The 25,629-nt window shown below is 39.1% G+C and overlaps 1 protein-coding gene across 2 annotated transcripts in view; it reads right to left on the minus strand.

Annotated features, from left to right (window-relative positions):
• Positions 1 to 25,629, minus strand: part of GPR158 (G protein-coupled receptor 158) — a 194,448-nt gene that overhangs the window by 82,949 nt on the left and 85,870 nt on the right. For both annotated transcript variants that reach the window (XM_062633560.1, XM_062633559.1), the window contains exons 3-4: positions 23,350 to 23,452; positions 19,603 to 19,820 (exon numbers count right to left, since the gene is read on the minus strand). In XM_062633560.1, coding sequence (XP_062489544.1) covers positions 19,603 to 19,820; positions 23,350 to 23,452 — 321 coding nt within the window. The remainder of the gene's footprint in view (positions 1 to 19,602; positions 19,821 to 23,349; positions 23,453 to 25,629) is intronic.

Here is a 25,629-nt window from a genome sequence, read left to right on the forward strand (position 1 = left end):
AGTTATGGAGCTACCTAATTTCCAGTGATGGTGAAATTTGCAGCAATGTTTGTCCAAAGCATGTGTATCAGCAGAGACGTTACCAATATCCTACGCAAGTGTTCACCTCAAAAATTATCATGAGAAGTTACTTCCAATGGGAATTCACATCAAAGCTCCTGCTTTAAGGAAAACACTAAAATAACAGCTCCAGGACCATCTTAGTGCTACTGATGCTGTATTAGTCACAATTCAAGCCTGGAGTGAGGATTACGAATGGTTTTCCACTCATTTTAAGATTATAATGGCACCTTTTCTGTTCAACCACTGCAAGATGTTCCCACAAAAACCTTGGGACCACATCTCGTTTCCTTATTTTTGGGCCAGAATTGTTCATGTATTCGAGAATCATTATTATGGCTCCTCTTTTCTAGACCTTTCCAATTCTTTCACTCTTCCTTGTGGATCTTAACCCTAGACTTTCACATTAAGAGTTTCATATTAAGGATAGCAAAACTGTTCTGCCTCCTCTCTCTAAAACTGAACCCTGAAACGAAGATATACATATTTTTAGCAAAATTTCTATGGAAATTGTATCATTCCATGAAATGTTCCTTACCGAATACTGACCAACGAGTGCAGGTTATGTTTACAATGAGTTCCTACAATGCAAGACATTGGTTTCAAGAACCCAAATTTAAATGGTTTGGGTTTTCTTTTTTTTCTATTATGATGTTGGGTAAAGCATAAACATAATCTCAGCGAAAAGCTGGGAAACTGATAACTGAAATGCCAGTGTCAGATTCTTAGGCTCAAGTGACCGCATTGTTCAATGACATACCAAATTCAACTGAGTCATTACTTTATATAATTTGTTTCTGTCACTTGGATAGACAGGCAGCCTCACCCACTAGTCTGCTAACTAAAAGATGGTCCAGCACTTCTGTACTATATTTCCCCATGCAATAGCCCTGCCTCATTTCATACGTAGAAGGATGCTCCAGAGACACTCACAAAGCATTTATATCAACAGACAAAAAAATGACCAAAATGCATTTATTCTGTATTTGTGAGACAGTCATTTGTTATAAGCATCCCTAAACAATAAACAAAACCCAAAGGGATGATACTATCTTCCATAGCTGCTGTAATAAAAATGTTAATGTACCCATATTTCTGTATTCAGATGCACTCAACTTTTTCAAGTGGCACTTTAAAATCAATACATATAGACAACTGCTCAAAACTGCTTTCTGCAGACACCTCTGACCTAGTTAAAAGCAAAAAGACAGAAGTAAATGTTTAGATGCCAGTTATGAAGTCATTAAATGGAATACTTCCAGGTTACCTTAATTAAGGAGTGACTAGACTCCCAATTATTTTACAGCTTAAATGTTTGAAGTTATGGATCATGGACACTGCTTGGACATGCATAATAGGAAGTGCAAATATTTTTATGAATTATAAATGCAGCATGAGTTGTTTCATGCTTCTAATGAATACATAAATTTAGCCTGAGCAAGATGTAAATTTTGTGTGCAGCACATGAAGAAAAAATCTCGGAAAGCTTAGAAAAAGTTAAAATCTGCCTCTGATAGCACAGATTTCACACTGTGTGATGTCAAATTCCCAGCACTATAGGACCGTGTCCACAAGACTCCTTTAGTGGCCTCAACTCTGCCATAACGAGGACCTCCACACATTTTGAGACGGTTTTTCTTCACAGCATCTTTGTAAGACAATGGCACATTACACCATACACAATACTGGCAGAAGTCATTGAACTCACATCTCCCACAATTGATCAATACCCTAACCACTGAACAATCTTTTTTTTTCTTCTTATTTTGTACAATGCATCTGGAAATGCCAGACTAGCCAAGAAAGTAGCTGAAATGGACATCATAAGGAGAAGATGGAAATGATCTAAAAAAGGTGGTCTTCAATCAGTTTCTGTGTGAACACACTTTTCTAAGCAAGTCCTTCACATCCTGATCAGTCATAGAATCATAGAACAGTTAGGTTTGGAAAGGACCTTAAGATCATCTAGTTCCAACCCCCCTGCCATGGGCAGGGACACCTCACACTAAACCATGTCACCCAAGGCTCTGTCCAACCTGGCCTTGAACACCACCAGGGCTGGAGCATTCACAACTTCCCTGGGCAACCCATGCCAGTGCCTCACCACCCTTACAGTGAAGCACTTCCGTCTTATATCCAATCTAAGTCTTTTATATCAAGCTTTTTTCTGGGCGGTGTAATCATAAAATAACCTGCAGAGGCAAAGAAATTTGGTGTTTCCAGCTCTTCTTCCAAAACAATTACTTAACCTATGATTTTCTTTTTACCTGTGATCCGGTATAAACCAATCTCTACGAATTCTGCCTATGCACTTCAGTTTCCTGCCATAAAAGAAGTGTGGCTTAGAGAGCAACACTAGAAAGCAAAATGAGCTTGGATCCATTTTTCTGACCGTGTCTTTGGTATCTGGAGAATGGGACTTTTAACCCAACATTTACAAATATCACAGCTGCTCTTAAAAGGAATTTCAGCAAATGGAGTAGACATTCTGGCAGAGATGAATGCCATCCACGGCAACGAAGAAAAGCACAAAATTTCAAATAAGAAATAGCACAACCAAAGGACTACTTTTGTGTAAGTGTAGAGAAAAAAATAAGAAGGAAAAAAAAATGGATGGAAACAGAAGTATCATAATTCTCCTAAACTTCATTTTTTGAAACTCTTAACTTTTAACTTTCTCTGCTGCAAAGGTATTTTAATATCAAAAAAAGTAACATGGAATCTTTCGGTTTAGAGAAAATACATATGCCAACTGAAAAAATATATGAGACTTTTTTTCTTCCAACAACCCCCATGATAGCCCAAGAGGTATGGTCCAGGAAGTAAAGTTTTCATCCAGCACTGAAGCTTTAATAACAGGGAAGAGCTAAAGAGGAGAAAAACAAAACTAAAGCAGGATGGTTTTTAACTAATTTATTAAAGATACTCTATATCAGGTTGACAGCATTGCCAGCAGTCTCTGAGCACCAATTTTTCCACCAAAAGCTGAATCCTCCATTGTACAAACTTTGCAAATACAGGCCTCTAAGGCTTTGCTGTGGGCATCACCGCGAATGTTTGATTTTATGGGAAAGTGCAACATATTCAGCAGTGGATATGCCCAGGGGAAAAGCCTTCGCTCTTTTAAGAAAACAAATGTAAGAATGGGAACAAATGATAACCTAAAGCCTCCACCAACTGGTGTCCTCCTATACTGTCTGCATGGTTAAAATACTCCACTAGAATTCACAGAAATCAAGGTATTTTAGGAAATAGCCCTGAAATGCCGTGCAGTGGGGTTTTCTTCCACTTACATGTAACATTTGCTCAATTCCTTTTTCTCTTCCTTAACAGCTGCTTGGGGGTTTTTGCATCTGCCTTGCTTGCTGGCATTTATTTTGGTTTTTGCTAATTTATTTCTGGCTGTTCATCTTGTGTACAGTTTGTTTATTGCCACTTCATCTGTGTGTTCATTTCCTTTTGGGGATTTTATTTCTATGTTTACTTATTTGTGTCAGTAAAACTGTCCTTTCTGGTTTTCCTTGTCTCACTTCATGGTTATATATTGCTGACGCTAAAGTGATACTGCAATTTATTTTGCTTCAAGTTTCATACTAACTTTCATACGTAGCTTAGCTACCTCTACCATGTATTTTCCACATTCTCTAGGTTTGTTTGCTTTGTAATTAACTGAGATCTTGGTTAAAACAACATTATGATGTTGATGATGATGTCCAAGGAGGAAAAGTAAGTATTGGAACTAGGCATTAGTTTCAATCCACCCCTCATCCAGAAACACTGGAATCAAACCAAAAAGAAGAAATTTAAACAGTACGGTATGTATTATATTAAAGATCAAGGCCAGCTACGTACTGGTCTCTACCACTTTCTGAAAGAAGATGAAGTAACACCACACAAAGGAGTAAAATGGTAACTCCTGAGAAATGCAAAACATCAATTAGCTGACTTAAAGCAACACTACTTGTTAAAATGGATTAAAATGATGCCAAGGAGGGTCACCAGAAAAAAAAATATTAGAAGTTTCTTGCTCTAATCGACTTTATCCAGAGGAAGTAGATAAGGAAAGTTCCAAGTCTTGATATACTCCACAATAGCCTAATAAAGGGAATACGAACATTACAAACAACTAGTCATGAGCTGAAAGAAGACTGAGATGCCTTTTTCTTTTCACAGTCCCAGTTATCGAGCATGCTTTGTATCTAACAAATAAACACTCTAATATCCACAATGTGCATAATAAAATCTAACTAGTGTCTCCTGCCCCTTAACTTCTTCTTTGCCATCCTATTGAAGCTTAGCTCCGTCAAGCTTTACCAGTACATTTTATGCTCTAGTCCCCACGAGTAGTCATTCACTGGACCCTCTCTGTTTTTTCCACACTCTTTTTGAACCATGGAGCTCAAATATGGACCCAGTATTTCAGAAGCAGCCACACTAGAACTAAGTAGAGAGGAGTAACAGCTTTCCTCTGTCTGCTGGTCATCCTCCTGTTGCCCAGTATATGGTTTCCTGGATTGTGGCAGAGCTCAGTGTTGACTCATATTAAGCCTGGTTTCACTGAAACTTCTGCAGCCAGGCAACTCAGGACATTTGATTAACAGAAAGATCAGGATAAAATAAAGACTTGGACATACAACATATGAACAGCCTTTGTTAAGATGATAGTATCAAGGCAAGGGGTTTTTCACTAAGCTTTCTCATCCATCTCATTCCAAGGCTGCGTTTCAGCCAGGTTTTTTTATCTATTTGACTATGAGTTCCAGTTTTAGATCTGAGGGAGCACAAAACTGGAATTTCATACTCTATTTGAGGCATTACCTTCAGATACTCCATAAAGAAACTGACCAAAACAAGAGGGCAGCTCCTGGAGAAAAGCAGAAATGGTGACTACAAGAGCTGAGGAGCAAGCACACGTATTCTAACTCTTAGATGTCACTGGAGAAGAACAGGTGAAGACAGATCATGCTCATGTCACAACACTTCAAAAGCAAGATTTCAGTGTTGCTGCACTGTTTGGTTTAGTACTGAGACTTTCTCTATGCTACAAAGGAGCTATTCATCAGCTCCATGCACACGATGGACATACATTGTAGACTGCCTATGAAACTAATGAGTGGGTGGGGAGTTCCTAGGTAGGGCAGGCCAAATATCCCCTACCTTACCTTCTGTTTCCCCTTACCAATTGCCTTGGCAGGGCAATTGACTTGACTAGGCCTGCAAAAAAAAATACTGTTTGCAAAGGGCTGCAAATTTCTGCAAATGACTTGGGATTTGCTCAGTCTTCAGTCTATTCCTATGCACTGTTTTTATAAAGTCCATTCAACTTTTCGCCTGGTCTTGCCCCATATAACTTTTCCCAACTACACATACATTGTTACCTTTTTCAGTGAAGTAGCTGCATGGAAAAACTATAGTGCTAATTTCCAGAAATTTTATTTCACTCTAAGAAATAGTATATAGAGATCCTTCCTTCTGTCCCTGAGCTTGAGCAACAGTGAGCAAGATGTTGGCTACTTGGTTAAGAGACAAAAGCTGGACCTGCCAGTTCCCGGGTTTACTGCTGACATTTAGAGAAGAAAAGAGTGGAACTGCATTTCACTGTTCACACCTGGATGAGAATTGGCACAAAAACAACTGGAAGGAGTCCTCTGAATGGTGCTGTCACAATTTTTTTCTTATTTTCTCGATAATAAATTCAAGCCCTTATTAGGACTCCTATCCAGGAAATGGGAAAATTCAAATGCCATCACAAGGCTGTGCTTTCATTTTATTGTTGTTGGTTGACATACGAAATTCAAGCAACTAATTTCCTCGCTAACTGCAGGAAACACTCTTGACTTCAAGTGAGAAAGGGCTGTACCTCATTTGAAAATTTCTCTGTAAAATAATCAAGATGAAATTCTCTGTCCTGTTCAACCTCTTACCACACTGACAAAAACTTCTAATGATAATTGTTCTATTAGAATAATAGCCTCCTAATAGAATATGGATTGCAAATACAGTAAATTTCATAGCAAAGGCCAATTTTCCAAAGACAGACCTACAGTTATGTGCTGCCACTTACGCCATACTGGCAAACTGACAGAAATTTCTGGCATTTGTAGGTTTTGTGCAGTATTCCTAAACCAAATAAATATAATCCTCTTGGGTTTTCCTCATTTCTCTTTAAAGAATACTAACACAAAGGTCTTTTTTTTATTACTAGTTATAGCAGAATTCAAATAAAATATAATTATTAATTTTACTTTATACTTGAAAAAAAATCAGGAAAAGCAAAGGTCAAGCAGCCATCAATCAGAAATCAATTTCATTCAAAGTGCACAAGATGTCAGGGAACCAAGAAACCCCCAAACACTTAATTTTTCCACTCATGTGGCTCTTGATCCTTTCTATTATACAAGTAATGAAATATCATTATGATACATCATGATGAAGATAAAGTGTTACGCATTTTGAAACATGGGTCCTGCTGCATATAAGTTGCACTACACCACCTACAAGACAGATATTTGAAAAAAGACAGTATTTTTTTATGAACAGCCCTCACAATGAAAATTTTTAATATCCCAGGGACATCTTTTCTTGTAAGGGCAGGAATTTGTTCCCTGGGGACATACTGCTTAGATCAAGACACCTGGTTCTCACCAAACAGTAGTGACAAAGGAAAATCCATAATGAGGCAAATAATGCCTGAGTTCAGTTTCTGTCCGTTCACATCCTTATGGGCTAATTTAAAAGCTGAACACATAAAATGATTATCATCAAAATTCTGGATCTTTTACAGTTCCTGTTTCACTAGGTTATGTATTCAATTAATGCAGAAATTAAATGAAAGGAAGATGCAAAAGCATTATGGTCTTCAAGAACAAAATGCACTTTAGTATTGATAGCTGTTTAATCAGCAAGAGACCAAAAGGAATATACAGAAAATGTGATGGAATATGAAACCAAATTTCCTAAGCAGGAGATAGGGCTCAGTTAGCATGTTCCTCGATTTAGTTTACAAATAGCTTCAGAATACCTGAAGTTCAGCTTTCTTATTCAACATGGTGTCACCTGCCACAGAAGGCAATACCATGGCTCACTAAAACAGTCTCTACAAATTGTAGCTCAACCGTGTAGAAAAAAATAATTTATGGTAAATTATGAAAAGGGAAAAAAAAAACAAAAAACACAAAGAAAAACCCTAAAATAACAACCTGACTGCAAAGCTCAAGATTTGTAGTATCTCAGAAAAAAACAAGCTGAGAATGATGTAAGAAGAGAAGGGTTAGAATAAATCTGATAAAGATAAAATCTCATTATTCACATGACTGAGAAGGCAAATGAACTATAGATGAAGAGCATTATACTAATTTCAAACAAAAGCTCTTAATTCTGAAGATTTTAAATCCAATTCCATTTTAATTTATTCACTTTTACTTTACAGGAGCCAAAAGGCTAAACTAATAGCTTATGATTGGATCTGAGAAATGCTGATCCCCAAAATGTTGAGATTTTTTGGCTCATCAGAATTTATTACTGTAAGTAATAAGTTTGGAGCACAGATTGCATGTTTCACTGAAAATAAAAGCACATTTGCCTTTGAAGGAAATATTGCTAGGTATAACTTAATTATCCTTCCAACCACTGTATTGCTGAAAGCCCCAGCCTCAGGTCAGCCTCAAGTTATCATGGGTCCTGCAGAAAAAGGCTGTAAAATAGACTGTCCTTCCTCCACAAAGATAAGGGACAACATAGGGATAAGGAAAAATGGGAACAAAAATGGAAAGATGAGGCAATATCATTTCTTATAACAAGCAATCAGTAGGCCCAGCCTACCAGCATCCCACCTGTAGTCACATCTTTGTTAGCGCTTGGATCTGAAGACATGATACAGAGAGCAGGGGATGCTCTCAGAAAGCCGCTACCAAGCATAAGGGAAGGATGAAGGGACCAAGGGGTGGTTTTGAAAAATGTAACAAGACGATGATGATGGAGGCTGGTGTTGACACCTATGCATTAAAGAAATGGCATCAGGAGGGAGAGAAAAGTTCATGTGGGAGTTCAAAAACTAAAATGTATAGCTCATATACAATGTCAACAGGGAGGTGCAATAGGGACAACACAAAGTGGCAGGACAGCAAATTGCATCATTGAGGATAGAGGCAGGCCATGATTGCAAGGCCAGCTGAAAGGACACTGCACTAACCAAGACACAAGATAACAAGTTGAAACAATAATTTTAGGTCTGCGAACCAGCAGAAAACATGTATTGAATGGGAACTCAGGAGTTCAGTAAGGCTTAGGCGTTGATGGAGGCTAAGTGAGCTCCAGAGCTCAAAATGATGTTAGATAACAAGCAGGTTGCCACAGTAACTAAGAAAGCAGTAGCTGGAATGTCTTAAAGGGAAGCAGGAGAAGATCAAGGCTTCTTTTCAGCTATATTGATATTGATGAGAAGATGTCAGAGAAAAATGTCAAGATTTTATTCCAGACAGTGGGAGGCATGGCTGGGACAGGGAAGGCAGAAAGCAATCTGACTGTGTTCACAGCACAAAGTCCTAAAGAGAAGCTGACAGCATAAGGCAGCTGCTTGTGAGCCATAAACCTACAACTTTCGGCCAAAGAAATGAAGAAAAGAATGAAGAACAGGCATATGTTTTAGTGTGAAGGATCTGTGCTCAGCTTCCACCACACGATATGGCAAAAAAACCCACCACATAAAAAGCAGTACATACAGTTTCTCTGAGGATGCTACCATTAAAGTTTTACAGTAAAAAAAAAGTAAAAAATTAAAGGCTTTTCCTAGAGTAAGGTTTCCAAAACAGTTTTATTTCTGCTATTTTAAAGTTCTCATGATACGCTTTTTCTGATATTGTTTTCCCAATTTCTTAATTAAAGCTATTCCTTCCTTCTCTTTGAGTGAAACTTAAACAAAAAAAAACCCAACATTTTCTCATATTCAAATGTACTTCTTAGTTATACCAGTTTTCAGTGTCAAAATGTTGTCCAGACACTGGCACACTGGAATGTAAATCCCAGCTGTATCAAACCCCTCATTTCAATCTCCAAACCTTGGCCCTGTCTACTGGCCAAGTGTTTTTCCCAGAGACAAAGAGCTCATCAAGCAAATGATTGTCAGTATGAAATTCTGCAGGCCTTCCTGGTTGAAAAGCCCCTCCACAACAAATTTGACTCACACCTCAAAAAGTTCTTCTTAGACCCTTAAAACAAAAAGAGCAGCTTACTTCAGACAGATGTCTGCTCTTGGAGATGGAAGCATGCCAAAGACCTGGAAGCCACCTGGGACTTTGCTATTGTTATTGACTGTACAAGGAAAGTTCACAGCAGCATACAACTCCAAGACAAATAGCAGGATAAATAAATAATGCTGCTGTTATTCTGCTGACGTGACAGGAAGTCCCATCCCAGCCAATCTGCAAACACCCATTCACAAACCCCAAATGCAACTGTCTTGAAGTTACTGCATCAAAGAATCAGCGGGGAAAGCTTTTTATTATGCAAGGTCTACTCAGCTTCCCTACAAGGGCCATGAACACAAGACTCAGCAAGAATTAAAGTCAGGCAGTAACATACAATCAAAAACCTTACCAGTTTGATCAGTTTACTTTTTAGCTCTGAAACAGCTTTGGAAAAATTAGTCTATGTTGTAAAAGTTGTTCTCATCAGAAAACATATGCTGAAATTCAAGGATTCAATTACCTTTACATAATTCATTTTAAAAGCGAAATTATAGTGTAATACAATTAAACTCACATATGCCTTTAAAGGCTACAACAGCCTTGTCTCTGGTGACAGCTATCTTCCAGGCCAGCACCCTACACTGAAAATGCACTACTATCAGCTCCATTAACTTAAACTTTGGGGCTCTATGTTGCAAAGTTTTGTGGACTATTGGTGGAACAGAAGTTGGCAATGATTCATAGACTGCAAGGTCTTAAACAGCAGGACATTAAGGTTATGAAAGTAAAGACCAAGAATCGCTCTCAATACCAAAGCGCAGCAAACATGTCATAGTCCACGGCTGATTCACATCATTTCAAAGGCAGTGCACTCATCGATAAACTGAGTACTGGTGAAAAGTCATTCTTAAGACCTAACTTGTCTATTAAGGGTCAACTCTGTCTAGACAACACTGTATATAGCCTTTTTGTGCTCACTACTGACCTGCTCTTCTCATTATCTCTTCTTCATAAGACTGAACTGAAATAAACCAATACATTTTATATTTAGATCTTTATTTTCTTCATAATTCAGTTTTATCTTGGGCCTAAAGCATCTATAGTGGCACCATGTTTATTCTTCTATTCATAACTACTTCATTCCTCTAAGCCATGTATTAGAATGCAAATTTATACAGATGTGAAGCCTTTGGGTTTATGCAGTGAGTGCCACAACACCCTGCAAACACAGGGCAACACCTCCATTGCAGCCATGCCTACCAATGCCAGCTGTCTTTGGGAACTCCAGCAGCCATTACATCATCCCTGATTCTCAACTGCTGCTGCAGGCTAACAGCTCCTGCACTTCTTATCTTTTCAGTATGGTACTCTGCAATTATTTATGTGGGAGTTAAAAACATACAGCATCCCTAAAGGCATATCTTAGCTACGCAGAAAAATGGAAAAGGACATTTTATGAGTCTTGTTTTATGAATAAAGGAAATGTGAATTCCACTAAAAACAACAGTTTTGAAAACCACATCACCAATGTTTTTAAAGCTGAAAAGCTCAAGACTACAATAAGCTTGCCTGACAAATCACAAGAAACTAGGTTCTCACCCTAGGATATGATGAAGGAAGGGTTTATAAAGCACTGCACAGAATGTGTATGTGCTGAGTGAACTGTCAGGTATGCCCACCAGCACAGCATGTAAAGGCAGCTGCTCCATCTGCGCAAGATCTCTTCCCTCTATCAAGTTTCCACTTCAGCTGAAATGTCAGAAATTGGCATCTAGGGAGAAAAAAGCAGAATGTGCACCAAAGATGAAAAGCATCCAGACAGAAGCACATCAAGATGCCACTGCAGAGTTAAATAAACCCAACAGGATTGGCTGATTTACATTAGCAAAAAAATGTAGTTTGCAAAGCCAGCATGCTTTAATATTTAAACATGTATCACACATCAATAGTCTGTGATTATCTCACTCTGAATGACTGCATCTACCATGACTGCAGTAAGAGAGAAAAGACATTCTTGATTTATTAGTATTAGAAAGGGGAATTACAGCATTAATTTGCATGTTGCCTTTCCATGTATGCACAGTTTTGTGCAGTATTTAAAATCACATTGTTTAGCGACTATATTCACAGTTTTCTAATCAGATTTAGCAGAACACTTAAAAGTATCTACACGAAATGGAAAAACAGGAAAGTGATGGCACAGAACATCTAGCTACCCTGAACTCTAAACACTAGAAATCTTTATTCAACAGAGTGTAAAAACATGTAAAACCAGTCAGTTGCTGTTATTTGCCACAGTTCCCTCAAGAGAAGTAAAATAATTTATTCTTGTTGATGAGCCATGTGGTCTTCTTAACTGTTTGTTCCTTGATCACTGTTCCAGATACAGATTTTTATCCTCTCATTAAAGTACTTATATTTCTGTATTTCCGACAATTCGTGAGTGTTCATAAATGGGGGTAAAAAAAAAGACTTAAGGTCATTTAGTTATAAATTTCAAATATCTGGGATTGGAAATAGTCTTGAATGAGGCAAAGCTCTTCATTTCAGTGGTCTATATTGCATCCCTTCATCACTGAAAATATCATATGATATCACTGTTCCCAACTGCTGTTTTGAAGACTCTCCTCTAAGGATCTTTTCCATTATTTTTCAGAGGTGAAAACACCCTTTGCCAAATGTGCTCGTTGCTGTCAATTTTACCTTGATGCACTGGATCTACATCCACAGGCACGTCAGGAAGATGAAAAGACCAGATTCCCCCCAGTGTTTTCTCCAACACGCCAATGGTTTCCCTAACCCACTCAGACCCTGGCAGCATCACAGCGCATGACAAAGATGATGGCAAAGTAGCTTGGCTTTAGTGCAACTACTCTGAAGCCTTTAGTGTTGACCTGAATTTAGAACTCACAGCAAAGACCCTTCTGAATAGATCTAGTGTGAGTCAAGATTGGCATCACATTTTCATCTCTTCTTCATCACTGAAGTAGCAATTAGCCTCTTCCACACTATGGCTGAATTCAGCTTCCAGAGAAGCTTCTCCTTGCCACTAATGGTTCTTAGCATTTCTTAAGGGCATTTAGAGTTCCTCACAGCAGTTGTGTTCTACCTGATAGCTCCATGTTTGAATTGGTATGCTACTACACAAATGTCTGTTATTTTCAGCTCTTCTTTCCAATTCATTTGAAAAGGCAGCCTGATAACAGATGAGCTCTTCAGGTTTTTTGCAGGCAATGTCCTTCCACAGTCCAGGACTTTCATAAGAAAGTGTCTCTCAGGGATAGATGTTGTGGCCGGTCTTGTTCAACATCTTTGTCGCTGACATGGACAGTGGGATTGAGTGCGCCCTCAGCAAGTTTGCCGATGACACCAAGCTGTGTGGTTTGGTTGATGTGCTGGAGGGAAGGAATGCCATCCAGAGGGACCTTGACACGCTTGTGAGGTGGGCTGATGCCAACCTCATGAAGTTTAACCATGCCAAGTGCAAGGTCCTGCACCTGGGTCAGAGCAATCCCAGGCACAGCTACAGGTTGGGCAGAGAAGAGATTCAGAGCAGCCCTGCGGAGAAGGACTTGGAGGTTTTGGTTGATGAGAAAATGAACATGAGCCGGCTTCAGTGTGCACTCGCAGCCCAGAAAGCCAACTGTATCCTGGGCTGCATCAAAAGGAGCGTGACCAGCAGGTCGAAGGAGGTGATCCTGCCCCTCCTCTCTGCTCTTGTGAGACCTCACCTGGAGTGTTGTGCGCAGTTCTGGGGTCCTCAACATAAGGAGGACATGGAACTGTTGGAACAAGTCCAGAGGAGGGCCACAAGGATGATCAGGGGACTGGAGCACCTCCTGTATGGGGACAGGCTGAGGAAGCTGGGGCTGTTCAGCCTGGAGAAGAGAAGGCTGCATGGAGACCTCATAGCAGCCTTCCAGTATCTGAAAGGAGCCTATAAGGATGCTGGGAAGGGACTCTTCATTAGGGACTGTACTGACAAGGGGTAATGGGTTAAAACTTAAACAGGGGAAGTTTAGATTGGATATAAGGAGGAAGTTCTTTACTGTAAGGGTGGTGAGGCACTGTTATGGATTACCCAGAGAATTGGTGAATGCTCCATCTCTGGCAGTGTTCAAGGCCAGGTTGAACAGAGCCTTGGGTGATATGGTTTAGTGTGAGGTGTCCCTGCCCATGGCAGGGGGGTTGGAACTAGATGATCTTAATGTCCTTTCCAACCGTAACTATTCTGTTGTTCTAAGAATGTGTTTACAATGCAGCTGGTTTCCTTTCTAAGGTTCTGGTAGATCTTTAGCCCTTGTAATCCTATGCTAATTTTGAAATAATTAAAAAAAAAATATCTGTTTTTTTATTTATATTTATTTAAACGCTCTGTTTCTTGCTGGTACCGTACAGCTTTGCTACCGCAAAGTTTGCACTGCATGTAATCAGTGGTCCAACTTGTCACTCTCTGTTTGAGCTCTCCATTGGTTCATATAACACTACTCACATAGATGAGTTCTATTTTATTGATATTTTTCTTACAAAATCACTATTCATCTTCTTACTTTTAAGAATATTTGTTACAGCATCAGTCATTTCTGTCCTTGCGAGTTCAGCCACCTTTTTTACCTTAGCCTCATACTTTTTGGACACTTTTTTAGTAGTAAATGTTTGCATTTCCCAATCAATAATAATGCCACAGCACGCAAGGATGTTTGCTAATGTTTACCTTGAGCTGATTTGGTTTTTAGCTGTTCAGCTTGGAGAATATTTTGCACCTCTGTATACAGCCTTGAAGACGTGGCTGGAGGACTAAAAGTTCTTCTGCAGTATCCTCTTATAGTCTGTCAAGGCTTTTGAAAACTTAAGTAAGAGAAGCCTATTCCTTTATACACTCCTCTACAACTGTTAGAACACAGACTTAGTCCATTCAAAGTGCTGAGTGCCTCAGTTAAGCCTGTTCCTTGCTTTGCAACGGTGTCCCTTTACCTGCCCTGCACTGCAGAAGCCTCAACGTCTCCCCAGCTGCAGTATTTAGCAAGACCACCCTGTTGGGGCAGTCTCATAAAACTCCATGTTTCCACTATTCAGGAAAAAACCTCTTTTTCCCAGGTTTCATTGCACAGCTCCCCAGTGTCATCAAACTGGTGCTGCCAGGTGGTGTCAGCTTTCTGATGGGATTTCGTCCATTTCCATCTCCCAGTTTTTCAGCCTCTTGCAGTTTGTGTCAATGCCAGGCTCAGGGTTTCCAGTTTTCACTACTGCTTGGCATGAGTGCTGCCTAGAGTAGTTAAAAGATTTCTCTGAAGTGATCTGCACATCTGCTTTCCCTTCTGTATTACCAGTGAATATCTTTTGCTTTTTCTTTATTTGGCACATTTCCTCAATTTACTCTCCTGATGAAATGCTTTGTCTTTTCCCATTACAGCAGTAGCATCTGCTTTATCTGTTACATTTTTCATCTTTTTCTGTCTTTCCCTACAATGCTTTTCACTAGTGGTTTAGCTTCTGCTACTCCTTCTGTTCATTCTTCCTTTTTTTTTATTCTTATCATTTTAGAATTCTCCCTTCTCTCGGCAAAAGGCCACATTTTCTGCCTGTGATTTTCTCCAGTTATGACACTTGCAGTTTAATAACACTGCTGCTGAGCTAATCCTGGGCTGCTGAGTCACTTTCACCTGTGTTTGACAAAGCTTCAAATGAAATCCTCGGCATCGATCTGAGCTTTTCTCACAGGATCTTTCTGCAGTTCTATTTTGCGCTGTTTGCCAAGGCTGACTACTGCTTGAAGTCACTAGTTGGCAGTTTCATTTACAGATTAGCAATGCCAAGACTCTGTTCATTGGTACCAGTGGTACTTTGGAGTAACTGTGTCTTGTCCAATGAGTTGAATTTTGCTTTGTCGCTTATCAAACATGCAAGTTTGCATGAGTAACTACAATGCTGTCCAGAAGAGGAATGAAATCTAAACTCTACCGTCCTACTTCAGGTCACACCCTGTGCTGTATTATTAAAGAAGGAGGATACCAGAGTGTGATTCTTTCTCGTCTGTCCTCCCAGGTTCCAACAATAAAAGTTAAGGACTTCCTGCACCAGATGTTTCACCAAAACCCTGTGTTTCAACAGCCAATAATGGAAATATCTTTCTAAACTCTATTTGAATTGATTTATACTTTGGGATCCATGTTATTTTTGGCCTATGAGTGACATATAGCAACTTCAAGTTCTGTAAAACACCTATTTGATATTTTTTAACCACTTGAGAGATGCTTTGAACACCCTCTAGTGATATCTTAAGAGGAACCATGATATTTGTTCACATGTCAACATGTCTCTGTTTTACATGGTTTTATACCGTATTTCCTCAGTCATCTCTTGGTTACCTACAAGAAGTGTAGCTTGGCCCCTTGAGATCATAATTTTTAAAAGCATTTGGTGTCAAACCTTAGCAGAAGTACTCTCATATCCACATGCTCATAACCCACCTTCACAGAGCCATAAATATATTTGTAGGGTGTCACATTCTCACAAAAGCCCACTTCCCACACTCATCCATGGAACAAGTAGTTCTACTTTTTATTACCATTCCTATGAATTTGCAAGTTGTGTAAGTTGGACCTACTGATCTTTAGTACTTGTCACCATCAAGGGAAGTCTTTGTAAACACAGATGTCACATTTCCTATCTTCCATTCTTCCTCTACTGCTATTAATGTAAGCAGTAGCTCACTCCACAGCAAATACTTCAGTAGTTTTGCAGAGCTCTTTCAGAAGCCTGAAGAGGACTCTTTAGAGGAACCTTCAGAAGTGCTGAAAGAAAAGACCTGAAACTTCAGAGACTTCTAAATGTTCCTCTAAAGAGAACGCTTGCTTTTAGAAGCCAGCCATCTGGCTTGATGTAGGCTTTGCCTATTTATTAGCATTCATTTTGTCAAAATCTTTCACTCATTGAACCACTTTGGTAGCAACTGTTGAAAACATCTCTGTTCCTATTTCTATGTTCTTTGGAAGAGGACCACTAGATCTTTTTTAAGTACTGTTTGGTCATAATATGTGTAACCACTGTGCAACAAATATCTGAAGTATTTCTCCTCTAAAATACTTCAGATGTGCATCTGCTCTTACTGATCTGTTGAATTTTTTGCAACAAAGGTTGTCACTTCCATCATGATCTAAAGGGTCCTTATCATTCTCTGAATTATACTCACAATATCACAGTCAAAATGCCAGGGGTGTTTCTTCCCAAGGTGCTTTCTGTTTGCAGATCGTAACCTCTCAGGACCTTAGTTAACATTTACCAGAAGCCTCTAGAAACTACAAGCACTAAGTAGTGTTTTGCACAGTCACTTTTCTACAGTGGTAGTCTGATCCCATTTGCCTTCTCATTTTACTGAGCCCATTTTACTGATCAATAAATGTACCAAAATGCCACATATCTACTCGTCATTCTTTCCAGCACTGTGGCCTTATACATTATTCTTAACCCACATCCTTTGCTCTTCTAATAGGCTGAAGATAGTTCCTTGATACGGTAGCAGTACGCAGCTCTTTCTGTTAGAAAGCTGCACCAAAAATTACTTTTTGCAACTATTTGAATATTATAGTGCCATATGTAAGACAGAATCCCAAAAATGTTCTTCTCTGACAACCACCCAGCGCAATGGAAATGAGGAGTTTAACAGAGTAACTTTAATCACAGACAGATATACTAACCTAATTAAAATTTGTTTCACTACCAGCTGGAAATTCTCAAAATGAAGATACTTTGAATATATTTCAGTATCTGCTCTTTCATTAGTCTTCCCCCTTGGCGGAGAGTACACAACCAGTTACTTCACTCCAAATTTGTGTCATTATCCAATGTAACTAGAAGTTTTCTCATGCAAATACTCATTGTTCTCAGTGTGTTTGCCCTCCATACAGCTTCTCATTTAATGGTAATCACACAAGATCTTTTTCTCTTTAAAATCATGCTGTACCAACAAGATAAAGAACATAAAAGGAATCCAAGAAAAAAACTCAGCTGAACGACATGAAAAGCAATGGAACATCTATTTATCAGTTTCTATTCCTTGAAAACATTGATCATGCAGGAAAGGACTGTTCATCACCAATTTTTATTTTTTTTTTTTTGTCTCATTTTTCCTCCCCTTTTCCTTGTGGGATATACGGTTAAAGCAAAGCGAACACTCTTCTAAGGTAGCAAAATTATAAATGAATCCATCTCTGTTCAACTGAATGAAATGCAATGTCTCAAAGGCATCACATTCTTTTCTGGAAAAAAAAAGGGTTTGTTTTATGTCCAGCTCTCATTCAGATGTTATAATGTAAGTAATCTAGAAGAAAATAAGCTCAATCTTTTTCATAAAGACTGAAAAGTTCTTTAGAAACAAGGCAAGGTGTGTATGTGCCTCTCTGGTATTGACTTATGGCTTGGCTTCGCGAACGAAGATTCGGGAAAGGCTTTACCCACACTTATGACAAGTGCAATGATGACTAAAAGGGCAACATAGGACAGGCAAATCCGGTTGGAAAAAAAAACTGCTTGGTCATTCAGGATGTTGCCAAATAAGACTGTCATCTCCTGGGTCAATCTTGAGCGACCAATGTCCTGAACAGCCTGCATGCGGGGTTGGGTCTGTGGCTTCCAGTGCACCTTATCACCTGCCATTTCATCCCTCGCCTGTCGCTACAGGGCTCTGCAAGTGCGAGTAAACCCTTTGGGCCTGCGCAGTGGGGTATTACTTAGGTATTAAATATTCAGATCCCATCTGCTTCTTTTCTCATGGCCTACTTTGGAGAAATGGCTAATCATCACAAAAGTAAAAATGCATCTTTCATTACTAGCAGGCTTTGTGAAAGACAAGATTTCTGTAGTATGTTTAATAAAGATGTATCTTTTTCTTACTCTAGTGGATACGTGTATCAGAAGACACAAGTGTGCAAGTGCAAGAGTGTACGCAATTTTACTCATCTGAGATCTCTAACTATGTATCAGAAAGCACAGAAATTTCTTACAAAACGATCAATATTTCAGTGTGAAATAATAATCAAGCCAAACTTGCAATACCTGCATATCAAGTGATCTAAGTGATTTACTCTGTTTCACTTTGCAGGTCTAGAAGGTAAAGTTTTGCAAGAAATGCTTCTTTCAGGATCATGTCTATGACATTAAAATCGAGTTACATTACTATGTGGACTAAAACCTCATAAAACTGGAATGAAGTTCTCCTAAGTTAATGTTAAGCAAATGAACAGATGCCTACAACAGATCTTTCACAATGAAAACTTTATAAATACAATTAAGTCTGTCATTTGAATCATTCTATGCAATATCATTAAATACAAAGACTGTCAGAAACAGAAGAGAATAAAACAAACACTCTTACTGCTCATTCTGTGATTTCCTGCCAGGATATTAAAGTCTTTCAAAATGAACCACGCATTTGTAACACAGACACTGTAGGAGTAGGACTGCAGGACCAAGCATACCAAAAACCCAAAAGGAAATGCTTATCTAGCTATGGAAAGTGAAAGAAGCTATCAGTTTCAACAGCATAGCATACTACTGTGTGCACATCTACATCTCCCAAATACAGGTAGCAAATATGTACCAGCTTCTACTTCTTTTTTTTCTTTTCTTTTTTTTTCCTAATTTGGAAATTTCCGAGAATATTCTGCATTTACTGAGGCAACAGTGAGATTCTATGGCATCTTACATGTTAGAAGGTTCCAAGTGAGGTAAAAGCAAAAAGTTCATTAAGTTAGTATATAAAACATAACCACAGCCTGCAAGAGCAATTTATAAACACTCCTTAGTATATTCACACTTTAGATAAAAAAAAATCTTTGACCATGGAATCGAGATTAAACTCTCTAGGAACCAGAATTATTTGGAAAGATTTCTCTTTGATACAATTATCTTCCAGCTAGTCTCTCGAATTCATTGAAACTAAACATCATTCCCAGCAGCAGTAAACCAGACTTTCAAGATCCCGAGGTTATAAATACCCACGTGCCTCCTTAGATACCCATGTAATTGGCCTGATTTTCCAAAACTACTTTGAACACAGTAGTTTCCTTGATTTTTGCTGATCATCCATAAATGTAAGCAGATTTCAGTGGGAGACATATATTGCTCAGATTCCCAACATACCCCGCAAAAAAAAAAAAAACAAAAAACACATTAACAATTTAGGTACCTCCATGCCTAATGCAAAGCATTTCTGTTTGTAAATCACACCCTGTCCTTCAGTTGAGCTCCTCACTTGAGAAACTGACTGCCTCAGTCAGTTATAACATGAGAAGCTATAACATAAATGAGTCCGTACCACACCATGAGTCGAATATCAAAGTAAAACATGTCTGCTTACCTTTGCCTTGCGAAAATGGTAGACTACCAGCATGCTTATGAAGTCCAGCAGCATACAGAGCGTTTGGAATGAGATGATAGCCAGCCGTAAATACTTGTCCTCCTGTGCATAGCAGGGAGTATCATCTGTACAGTAAGAACACCCTTCCCTGCAGGGCAGGCAGGTATAGACTTCCTCTGACAATTCACCACCGGAAAAGCGATTTTCTGCATCCTTTCCTGAAAGATTCAGGAGAGTAAAGGGGAGACACCTTTAGTTGTACGGGATGGGCAGTTCAGCTATACAGGAGAAGAAGTCCTGTGCTGACTCTCTCTCCCTCCCTGTTGGCCTCTCTGAGTTACAAAATGGCTTGCCTCGACTGCTTTTCTTGTTCACTCTCCTTTTGTCACATTCAGAAAACAGACCGATTTAGACATAAGGGAAAGTGATCTTATTAATTGCCAAACACTTTCCTACTGAATTTAAAGTGGACTAAATCTGCATGGGAATCCTTCAAAGGCGAAAAAATTACATCAAAGACTTGGGAATAAGGAAAGGACTTTACACAGGCACAGGAAGAGCAGACCCATTAACTACTTAACGTTCACAGTACAAGCTCTGATCCTATTTCAGATTGTTCCTCAATTTCATAAATACGCTATCTAGTGAATTAATTGTCTTCAAATTAGATAAAACCCTTCTTAATTAACATTTGTTCATTGTTCTGTTGCATGACTGCACTACTCTGTCTCCAAAGCAAAACCAGTGTGCTTACACTAAGCATAATTCTCCATTATTCATACAGCACACCAGGAAATCTGGAAAACCTATTGGCAAGTTAGTATTTCATCTACAAAAATCAATGATTCTTGGGCTGACATCTTGTCCATCAAAGTGCACACAGCAACAGAGCACAGAGGGGGATTCCTGTTTTTTCTGATCCACAAATACTTGCCCATAACCCCTGTGTAAGACTGCTTACCCTACAGGCAACAAATTGAATAAAAAGGTAAAAGAAAAAGGGGACAAAAAAAAACAACCCAAAAACTATTGTTAAATAAGAAGGAAAACTGAATTTGCTGAGGATGTTTCATGTAAGCAAGACAGCCTTAGGAACTTCCAGAAGCAAGAGAACGTGGCTGAAGCCAAATCAATGGTGTGTTAAAATGTGCGATGACACCCCTATTTTTCACAAGACTTCACCAGTCTAGCTCCACAAAGAGATCTTCTGTCAAAACTGCTTGCAGGATTCATATCTAGAATTCCTGTACTGGTATCAGTTTGAACCTCCAAACACATACTACAGCCGTTCTAAGCATGTCATCTTTTCTTTTATTCTTTTTACAGAATGCAGCTGGGTGACAGGGTTAAGTTTCCTTGAACCACTGTCTTTTCTCCCATTACTTAAGCCATTTCTAGTCTCACAATAGCTGTCTTACTGTTCACTTTTTGAAACCACCTGTAGAGCTTGGCAGATCGAGCTGCATCTGAATGAACTGAAGAGGTTTTTTATTACTAGCTGTATCAAAACTCATGTTTATGTTAGCTCTCATTAACGTATGCTCAAATCAGAGTGACCCCAGATCATGTAATTACACATCATGTAATTACACACCAGATCATGTAATTAAATATCAGCACATGAAAAAACTTTAATGAGACCAATTTCACTTTATGTTAGCTATTCAGAGGCTAAATGTCTAATCTAAGGTAGCTATATAGGCTCCTCCTTCTATACTAAATGGAGAAAATAAAGGTTATTTGCCTGAAGAGTTACTTTTCCCATCTAAAGACAATTTCTGCCTTTCTAAAGCAGCAGAAGTACCCTCCAGGGGAGCCCTGCTCTTGGTGTTGACTGCAGTTGAAACCCAGGGGACTAATACATGCCAAGCATACACATTTTAGACAGCTGATATAAAATAAATCTCATCCTCATCCCTAATGATCAAGGCTGTTATGATCTCTACCCACATTATTTTTGTGTGCTCTGTAGCATTTGGTATGACAAAAAATTCAAGATTTTTTTTTTATATAGTAGTTAAATCCCAACTCCATCATAACTCACTGCAGTGCAGAATCCTTACTCTACCAAAAGATTCAAACAACCAAGAGAAAAAGCACTATCACAAAGCTGCCTTCTGCGAGACTCCACAGTATGAAAAGGGAAACAAATACTCATCAGATAACCTGTTGAACAAACCATGCTATTTATGCTACATATATACAGGACACGATATATATGTCTCTCTCATATATATATGAGATACTGAGTTATCTTGGGCAGTCTATATGCAAACCAGATCAAATAAATAAAAAACAGGCCAACCCATGACATAGGTCAAAAGATTTAGTATCTGGAACTTGGGGCTGTGAACAAATAGAGAATTTTAAAGCTTTCCTAATATCAAAAGTTACTCACCTTTCCTCTATAATCCCCATCACATTTTACATAAGAAAGCAGAGGTCAAGAGTAACTAATACAGGAAGGAACTTGGAAGTTTCATTTGCAGATCTGTAGTATGGGGGCATGATTTTATATGTACCATATCATATAATCCCACACGATTTACCAGTACAAAACTCCTGAATCTGTATCTAGGATCATCACAGGGGTGCACATTAAGTGTGGAACAATATTAAAGGTATTTCTGTAGTGGAACAGGAAAAGCTAGGGTTCACACAAGGCAGGAAATAATACACGCAGTCATGGACCAAGCTTGGTGAAAGCTACTCATCCCCAGGTATTTATACAAACTGCTCCTGCAGCAGAGAACTGATGACATGAACCTTTGGCTAAAGGATCATGTGAAGAAGCTGGGGATGGTATTCACATGAAAGCAGGAGGCAGAGAAGGATGCCTTGTTACACCTACAAGCAACAGCTTTACACCTGTGACTGTAGCATGAGCTCTATTACTGTAACTGCAACAATTTCGGCACAAAATCTGTGCAGCGATTACACTTCGGTCATATGATGAAAATAACAGACATCAGCTTTGGGCATGCAGGTTATGTATCTTCCCTGCTGAGTATCAACAGAGTTCTGTTTCCCTTACTATAAGCAACTCAGTCTAAGTACCACACAATGTGTGTCCTGGGCAAGTGTGGGCTGTATGTCGTTCATATCATAGAGCCAGTCAGACTCTCAGGCCTGACCCATTTCCAGTACCTCATCAGCAATTATTAAAATTTGAATGCTCCTTTGAATTCTCCTTTGCAAATGAAGTAAAATGAAAACGTGTTCAAGGCCAGGTTGGACGGGGCTTTGAGCAACCTGGTCTAGTGGAAGGTGTCCCTGCCTATGGCAGGGGGGGTGGAACCACATGATCCTTAAGGTCCCTACCAACCCCGACCATTCAATGATGATTCTATGAAAACAATTAAAGCCTACACAAAGCCAGAGGCTAGGACATTCTTGTTTGCTCTGGCCAAAGAGAAAACTACTGGAAAATTTCCCCAGTACTTGTGCTTGAGCACAGGTGCCAGAAATCTCTGTTTCTCCATAGCAAGAGTTCTTTTCATGCTTTTAAATTTATTTACAAATCAAATATTCTTCAAGTGAGTATGTTTTACAGGATCCCCAAGAGCATCATGAATGGCAAACCAAAGGGCTAGAACTCCTTAAGTGATTATATAATCTGAGAGTTGCAAACCACTGGGATTTTACTGTATAACCCTGATGAGGACAAAAAGGAGCCCTGCATTATTAATATTAGCTCTGTTTTATTTTTTCTATTTTTAAAAATAAAACTCATGCAAAAGCACTTACTCTGAAAGCTGTTCACTGAGAAGATGTTGGGATCATAGAATCCAGCTTTGCAAATACACTTGTAGGCTCCAAGCACAAATCCAAGGCCTTTAATTGGCATGCACTGTGAGAAAGGGAAGAAGGAAAATCATGTAGATGATTATACAACTGTATACTCAGATGTACATTCAAGCATAAACACATTACAAGATACTGTGAGGAGACTTCTAAGTAAAAATAGGCAGCCCTTCCAGTCTGACAGTATTTTCTTAGTAACTTTTCCCCCAGTCATATACCACTCCAGGTTTTTTTCTTGTTGTTCATCACGACGAAGAGCTGTAATCAAGTCTGTCCCACTGATAAAACTACCAAGTGCCAAATTTGACTCTTGTACTTCGGCTGTAGGTGGGACAGCTGTGTAGATGAGACGGCTGTGCTTTTTCCTGAGGAGTTTCCAGCACTTTTCCCCAGCACATTAGGTAGGTTTCAGATGGCTGGAGCTCACACTACCTGAGGAAGAACACAGACACCTGCAGCCAAGTCACCAACCTTCTGCAAGCAGCATGTGCTGGTACTGGTGCCCCCACCACAACAGCAACCATAGAGGAGTGGAGGCTGACCCAGTCAAAACAAAGCCAACAGCTGGTTAAAGAAAAGTGCTGCAGACCTAAATCCAGCCTACATGAACGACAGCAAACCTACACCAACAGAAGCCTCATGTTTCTGAGCTCTCTTGTCCCTTTTTGAGGAAGTGATGTGAAACAAGTTTTATTTTAACTTCACTTTTGCTTAATTTTGACATCAGGACAACCACAGCAAATTTATTACAGTGACAGAACATCTACTCTCAGACCACTTCGGTACAACAAATAGACCCTGCCTAATACAGAGGAAAGAAACAGTTCATCAACATAAAGGTAGAAACACTGGTAAGATGGTTTTGCCCCAGTACAGCTTATTTCACTTTATCAGATCAAAGTAGTTTACTGTACTAGTTGCCTTTCCCTTCCATATAGGTGTACCTATATCAACTTGCCTCCATGAACAGGAACAAGACGCTAGCAGTTCCTCAGTGAGCAAGTGAATGATTTAACTAAAACACCCTCTGTTCTCTCACTTCCTTACATTTCACTTGTCTGTGACCGTGACTTTAGAATACACTTGAATCTCTTAATGCCTGTGACGGGGAAGAATATGCAGAGGACATGCCTTGTTAAAAAAACACTTCATTACAAAAATCAAAACCACACCAAGACAGGACAAGTCTGCAATGACACTCAAGAAAAACTGAATTTTCTTATCTCAAATTTCAGCTTTCTGCCGTAATTCTGCCTGATGTTAGGAAAGCCACTCTGCTTTTCTTTGCGTCAGTTCCCCAAATGGCATTGTCTTTTCTTTCACCCTTTGCCAATCTGATGCCCATGCACGCACTGCGGGTCTGTAGGTGCTATTGGAAAACAACTAATAAGCAGGAAACTGGAATGCAAGAACAGTGAAAATTCATTCAGCCCTTGTATAAACATGAAAGCAAGAAAAAATGGAAAGAGAAGGCACAAATCATTTTCCTTCACACTTCATCTTCACCCTACAGAAATGTGACTATTGACAGGCTGGAGTACAGGAGAAATCAAAGTGGGATGAGTGTGTGTGAGAGTCCAATAACAGCAAAACTTCCTTAACCAAGCACAAAAATGAAGTTAAAGTAATAAAAAGAATTTTTCTAGGGAAAAATCTGTTCTGGCTTTCTGACATCTTGCTTTGTAACGAGAAGGTACATGCTGTTAGAGAGACTGCATTTTCTTTTTGAAGGCAAGGAAGAAAAGAAGTAGCTTCTACTGTATTCTGAGAACACAGCAGCAGCCTTAATACCAAATCCATAATCCACTTCCACTGAACAAATTCTTCATATAAAATGTATCACAGACGCATGAATCTGTTCTGCCTTAGAATGAATGCCATATTGATGATCCCTTCAAACACATCCAATATCACACCAAAAAAAATGCAGTCTATAAAAATCTGTAACTTTTATTGCTGCTGACCAGTCTGGAACTTTAAATTCAGCAGAATACTACAAAACATTGTCTTTCCTTGGTCTAGAAAATTATCATTGTTTCCAGTCTTTGGCAGCTGTAACGCACACCTTAAAAAAACATTGGTCAAATTCTGTTTCTTGCAGTCTATATAATCCCATGCAAAGGTGTACTAGGGATCAGAAGGTCAGTCTGCTATAAGGAGAGACGAAAAGAAGGAGAGAAAGCAGCCTAGATCCCACTAGATGCAGTTTCAAACTCTGGAATT

This window comes from Pezoporus occidentalis, unplaced genomic scaffold (assembly GCF_034315485.1).
Source record: "Pezoporus occidentalis ecotype Australia unplaced genomic scaffold, CSIRO_AGI_Poc_V1 ctg40, whole genome shotgun sequence".
Taxonomy (NCBI): Eukaryota; Metazoa; Chordata; class Aves; order Psittaciformes; family Psittacidae; genus Pezoporus; species Pezoporus occidentalis.